Source organism: Triticum aestivum, chromosome 4A, assembly GCF_018294505.1.
Source record: "Triticum aestivum cultivar Chinese Spring chromosome 4A, IWGSC CS RefSeq v2.1, whole genome shotgun sequence".
In the NCBI taxonomy this organism is placed as follows: domain Eukaryota; kingdom Viridiplantae; phylum Streptophyta; class Magnoliopsida; order Poales; family Poaceae; genus Triticum; species Triticum aestivum.
This window is the reverse complement of record NC_057803.1, coordinates 59,473,682-59,479,942: the sequence shown is the minus strand read 5'-3', so window position 1 is coordinate 59,479,942 and position 6,261 is coordinate 59,473,682. Positions and strand designations below refer to the sequence as shown.

At 55.2% G+C, this 6,261-nt stretch overlaps 1 protein-coding gene across 1 annotated transcript; it reads right to left on the bottom strand.

Annotated features, from left to right (window-relative positions):
- Positions 1-1,786: 1,786 nt before the first annotated feature.
- LOC123085122 (alpha,alpha-trehalose-phosphate synthase [UDP-forming] 6) lies at positions 1,787-5,790 on the bottom strand. The gene is made up of 3 exons (XM_044506715.1): positions 3,197-5,790; positions 2,505-2,778; positions 1,787-2,419 (listed from the first exon to the last, which is right to left on the bottom strand). Exons 1-3 carry the CDS (start codon positions 5,188-5,190, stop codon positions 2,075-2,077), a joined length of 2,613 nt encoding a protein of 870 aa, XP_044362650.1. The 5' UTR covers positions 5,191-5,790; the 3' UTR covers positions 1,787-2,074.
- Between the last annotated feature and the right edge of the window lie 471 nt (positions 5,791-6,261).

The window sequence follows — 6,261 nt, the reverse complement described above, 5'->3', positions numbered from 1 at the left end:
CCCCGAGCTGAGCGTGTGCAAAACGCGGAGGTGTCGTGTGTTCGGTACTTGATCGGTTGGAGCGCGAATAAGTTCGACTACATTAACCGCATTGTCAAACGTTTCCGCTTACGGTCTACGAGGGTACATAGACATACTCTCCCCTCGTTGCTATGCATCTTCATGGATAGATCATTGTGTGTGCATAGATTTTGTTTTCCATGCAACGATTCCCAACAAGACGTGTCCAGGCCTCCTCATATTCGCCTGAGATATTGGTTGGATATGGGGGGTGGCGATCAACCCAGACATATAGGGCCGGTTTGAGGAGCCCAGCTGGGTTGTGATTTTGTGACCAGTCACTGACCGAGTCGTTCGCCTGGACGTATAGGGGGGCTTGAGGAGCTCGGCTATAGATGCTCTAAACTTGACACACAAGTTCAGTGTATATTGTAATTTGCAACCAAAATCAAGGAGAGTATTGCACTTTCATTCTCCCTCCTTTTGGCGTCCTTTGACAATACAAATTTAGTTCACAAGATATTGAATTGAAGATTAAGGTTGCTTAGGATAAATGAGGAGACTCCTTTTAGACAGTAGCGGTGCTACATGGTGACTATGATGTCAAACGACATCACGGAATTAAGGTTTGCAGTCTATGTTTTAATACTTTTAGATATAGTTTGTGTACACATAAGCTAAATTTTTGGCTTTGACATCATAGCTTCTGACGGCTAGCACCACCACTGCCTCTAGATATGTGCATCACCAATAAGAATATGCTTGTTTAAGCATAATGCACACGTCTAGAGCCAAGAGACCCCCCCTAAATCTTAGAGCAAAGTGAGGTGATACAATGTGTAATAGATATAAAAATCATCATTGCACACCACTGTGAGGTAACATGATATCAAGCATCTAACAACGCCTCACATGGTGGAGTGTGCGACATGGCATAAGGTAATCATACGCTTGCCCACAAAGTTAATAAGCAAAGATACCAACAAGGTAGATATAATAATGACATCAATGGCATCACATAAACAAGATAAGCAACATTGCACATATCCAAGATATTAAAAAAATATGGCCTCATGGTTAGCTTAAACAAGGTACTCAGAGCAACCAATGCTCAGACACATGCACATAGGATATAAAAGTCTTGGCCAAGCCAAATAATACACCAAAAGTTTGGGTCTTGCCAAATCACCAATATACCCAAATGTGACCCGACCAATCCTAATAGAGCTCATTATTCTCCCCCTTTGGCATAAATAAAAACACCAAAAGGAGAGAAGAAGAGAGATGCTACCGCATAACCCACTACTCATTCTCATCATCACCGTCGTCATCCTCTTTATAGAATTCATCGAAGTTGGGGGTCTTCAAGAGGCTCATTGGCATCATCAGGCTTGGTCACTTTCATTGCCACTTGAGAAGGGATACACATACGCCTCAAGACGGTTGCTATCATCCTCAGACCCATACGGTACATCCTGCCCATTGTGATGACACTCTTTATTGATGAGGCTAAGAGCAAGCTTCGATCTGGCACTTGACTTATGCATACGGTGGTTAATTTGCCCTGATGTAGCTCAGCATGGCCTTTTGATCCCGCCATGGAAAGCCCTTCATCTTTGGGGGCACTGTAGGACATTGAGGGTCCATGAGGGCCAGCCGGTCCATTGTCATGAGCTTCGTGAGAACTAGAACTGGGAGCTTCACTCCCATTTGGCTTTGGCTTGGCACCAGGGCATAGAGTGGGATGATAACGATCTAGTTTGGTGTTGGTGCAAGAAGCAGAATCGGTGCAAAATATGTTTTAACAGCACAAACTAGCATTTTCCCATGGCATTCAGAGAGACATTATTACTGTTGCGGTAACTAGACTAGCAGGTTTCAAACGGAGCTCACAACACTCTAAAGCAGGTCTCATACCACTGATAACAAACCACCGGCAGTGCAGCAAATACCATGAAAAGCATAGCTCATGTACACCTAAACTACGCTGCAGAGGCCTCCTCAGACTGTTGCCAACACGACAATGCCTTTCCTCCTGTGCTGTGCTGCCCCTGCGCTTCACTCCAGCTTCCTACTACTGCAGCTCGCCGACGCACCACAGGTCCTCGGGGTCCTCCTCTCCCAGCGCGGGGTTCTCCAGTGCGAGCTCCTCCGAGACGTACGCCAGCCCCTGCATCAGCCTCACCACCTCCGCCGTGTCGTCGAGGTAGTACTTGGCCTTGCTCGGCTTGCGGCCGACGGTGCAGGCGAACACCTCCGCCGTGGACGCGAACGAGTCGGCGCAGGAGGCGCTGGTGATGAACTGGAACATGTCCTCGTCGGAGCGGTCGTCCCCGATGCAGAGCACGAAGTCCGGGCACATGCCACGCTCCTGCAGCGCCGCCAGCATGCGCCGCGCCACCAGGCCCTTGCTCACGCCCTGTTGTTCAACACAAGAATTGTGTGTAAGCAGTGAGGTTTGATTCGTGCCAAGAGGGTGAGATGGGATTGAGAGGCTTCTTCACCTGTGGTTTAGCTTCGACGGAGTGCACGGTGCTCTTCACGGACACCGGCTCGTTGGTGAGCACGCTCTCGAGGTGGTCGACGAGCTCCTTGGCCTGGCATGACCCGAAGTCGGGGTCCGCGTCCTCGTAGTTCCAGACGAGCACCGTGTCCCTCTCCTCGATTATCGAACCGTCCGTCGTTTCGGTGTAGAGCTCCATGACCGGCTTTGCAATCTGCATCCAGCTGCAGTCCGCGGGTGGGATGCAGGTCTCCCATTCTGCGTCCCTCTTCAGCCTTATTCAGTACAGTACATTTCAGAAATTAGACTTCCTAGCAGCCGCCCACCATATGTAGCAACAAAATATCATGGCAGAAAAGAAAAAAAAAAGGCATGCTATTCCACTTCAACTTGAATACGAACTTATGATTTTCTTCGAAAAGGAGGCTTGACCCCGGGCCTCTGCATCATTGCGATGCACACAGCCATAGAATATGAACCTATGATGCAACATACCAAAAGATTTCTCCATACATGTGCCACTAAGTTGTACTTGTTGTAATGATATAGAGTCCAATAACATTTCAATTTAGTTAGCTAAGGAGGACAGGCAAGAAAAGGATGGCCTGCATCTGCAAGTCTGAATGTTGAGCATTGAGCTAAGCTTGCAAGAATGTACATAAAAGCGAAGCAAACCTTAACTTAAGCTCATACCTCATGAAGTAGCCATGCTCAGCTGCCATGCCAAGGTTCTCGGCAGGGAACCACTCGTCGAGCGTGCAGCGTTTGAAGCCGCTGCAAAGGAACACCGCATTCCTCTGGTCCTGGCACAAGCTATTGAGTATCTGGACCGATTTCGCAGTGGGGCTCTTGTTGATCGCCTGCGGCATCAGCGTTCCGTCGTAGTCCAGCAGAATGGCGCGCGTCTTCGACCTCCTGTACGCCTGAACAATGTGCTCCATTGCGAGCTTCCTGAAGCTCAGGTCAAGCGAGACCACCCTGAACCGGAGGCCGAAGCCGATTCCCCAGCATCGTCGGTTCGAGTGATCCTTGCAGGTCCTCTCAAGGTCCTGGAGGAAGCTGTTGGCCCAGTAGCCGACGTCGTGCTTCTCCACGTAGCGGTAGTGCTTGTCGTGCCGCAGATTCTTCTCCTTCTCGGGCAGCACAAGGGCGCACTCCATGGCGTCGGCCACGGCCTCGATGTTCCATGGGTTCACCCTTATGGCACCGCTGAGTGACGGGGAGCACCCGATGAACTCGGACACCACCAGCATGCTCTTCTTCTCCTCTGGCTTGCACAGCCGCAGTATTCTGTCAAGCCTGTCGTTGCCTTGCCGGGAGGCGACGTACTCATAGGGGATCAAGTTCATGCCGTCCCGGACCGCGGTCACCAGGCACACCTCTGCAATGACGTAGTAGGCGACGCGCTCGTAGAACTGCAGTGGCTGGTCAATCAGCACCACCGGCTCGTACCCCGGCGCGCCATACGCCTCGTTGATCCTCTTCACCATGGCATAGGTCTCCTCCTGCACGCCGACGACGTCCTTCCCCCGGCCCCTCGCCGGGTTGGCGACCTGCACCAGCACCAGCCTGCCCCGCCACTCGGGGTGCTGCCCCAGCAGCTCCTCCATGGCGAGCAGCTTGAGGCTGATCCCCTTGAATATGTCCATGTCGTCGACGCCGAGCATGACGACCCTGCCGTTGCCGGTGTAGGTCTCCATGAGCTCGGCGACCTTGGCCTCGGTCTCCGGCAAGGCGAGCACCGCGTTGAGCTGCTCCATGTAGACCCCGACGGGCAGGATCTTGATGCTGACGGTGCGGCCGTAGTACTCGAGGCAAATGTGTCCCCGCTTGGACTCGTAGGGGAGGCCGAGCATCCGGCCGCAGCAGGAGAGGAAGTGGCGGGCGTAGTCGAAGGTGTGGAAGCCGATGAGGTCGGAGTTGAGGAGCGCGCGGAGGAGCTCCTCCCGGACGGGCAGCGTCTTGTAGATCTCGGAGGAGGGGAAGGGCGAGTGGAGGAAGAAGCCGAGCTTGATGCGGTTGAAGCGCTTGCGGAGGAAGGTGGGGAGCACCATGAGGTGGTAGTCGTGCACCCACACGAAGTCGTCGTCCGGGTTGATCACCTCCAGCACCTTGTCGGCGAACACCTTGTTGGCGGAGACGTAGGCCTGCCAGAGAAGGCGGTCGAAGCGGCCGCCGAGGTCCGGGGACAGCGGCAGCATGTAGTGGAAGAGCGGCCAGAGGTGCTGCTTGCAGAAGCCGTGGTAGTAGCGCGCGGCGGTGTCGGCGGGGAGGAAGGCCGGCACGCAGTTGTAGGAGTCGAGGAGCGCCTGCGCCACGGCGTCCTGCTCGGGGACGGGGACGTCCTCGCGGAGGCAGCCGATGTAGATGAACTCCATGGAGGGGGAGGAGGAGCTCTTCTGCAGGTGGCGGAGCAGCGAGTCCTCGTCCCAGGAGAAGGTCCAGGGCTCCTCCGGCGAGGCCGGGCGGTGGGCCCGGATCGGGAGGTGGTTGGCGACGACGATGGTGCGCGGGCGCGGCGCCGGGGACGGCGTGGAGGGCGACGCCGGGGAGTCCTCCATGAGCCCCGGCGTGGTGACCACGCTCGGGAGCCGCCGCCGCAGCGCGCCCAGCGCGGCCGGCGCCGGCCCCTGGTCCGCCGCGCCGGTCGCCAGGTCCAGCAGGTTGGAGTAGGAGCTCGACACCATGGCCTCCCACCACCACTCCTCCCGCGAGCAAGACTCAAGATTTCGCGAGAAAGGGGGCGGATTTGGGGAGGAACGGCGCCGCTTCAACCGGCGAGAAGGAGGAAGAACGGAGCCGCCGATATTTGGCACGCAGTTCCTGGCGAGACAGTTGAAGCGGAGAGTGGATTGTTGTGGCCTTGTGGGGAGGTGCCGAGGCCTGGGCTGGGCTCAGCAACAACAACAAGGCGTCCACCTGACCGACCTGGGGGCTGGGGTGGGTGCTCCTCTCCGGACCGGTGGAGTGAGCCGAGAGTGATGCACTAATTGTAGAGAGAGAAAGGGGTGGGAAAGATAAAGGAGGGCCTTTCTGTACTTTTGACACAAGGGGTGAAACCTTTCGTGCAATTCGGCGGCGGCCGTATTCCCCTGGTAGCTCGACAAGTGTGCCGCTCGCTACACTCCCCCGCATAAAAGACTTGATAGATAGGTTTCCTCCTCAGCTCACGACGAGGCCGGTTTGGTCCGTTCCTCTGGGCAGCAAGAAACATACCATCATCATCATCAGCAGCAGCATCAGATGGTAAAATTGCCAGCTGATCTCAAGCGGGACTGCACACGATCCGGTGGAACTACCCGTGGCGCACGAGGGCGAGCGGCTGCGGGTGCGGGCGGGCGCCCTTTATAGGAACAGACAGCGGCTCGCATCGTGGTGATCGGATGGATCGGGCCGGGATCGGAGGTAAGGCGGGGGAGGAGAGCCGAGGGTTTACTACAAGAAAGAAACACGAGGGAATGCGACGGGAGGCGGACGAGGGAGAGCGTATTCGGAGATTTCCTTGCGTTGGACTTTGGCCGGTGGTGCTGGGTTGGATCTATTGGCCGGTCCCCAGCGAGGATAACAACCGGGGGCAGCGAGTCTATCTGTGGACGGCGGAGAGTGATCGGTGGCCCGATGTGTCTGTCCTTGGTTAGTTCGTTTTACACCTGGGGCAGGGGGGGTTTTCAGAGGCTGGAACAGGAATGGTGTGCTGATTCGCAATAAAATGTTTCCGGCTATTTTGTGATCGCGGTGTAAATTCGTGAGATGCTCGG

Coding starts and splice junctions, on each gene's coding strand:
- LOC123085122 (XM_044506715.1), bottom strand. CDS start 5,190: ATGGTGTCGAGCTCCTACTCCAACCTGCTGGACCTGGCGACCGGCGCG. Junction 2,779..3,196: donor GAGCATGGCTACTTCATGAG/GTATGAGCTTAA, acceptor GTACTGAATAAG/GCTGAAGAGGGACGCAGAAT. Junction 2,420..2,504: donor CCGTCGAAGCTAAACCACAG/GTGAAGAAGCCT, acceptor GTTGAACAACAG/GGCGTGAGCAAGGGCCTGGT.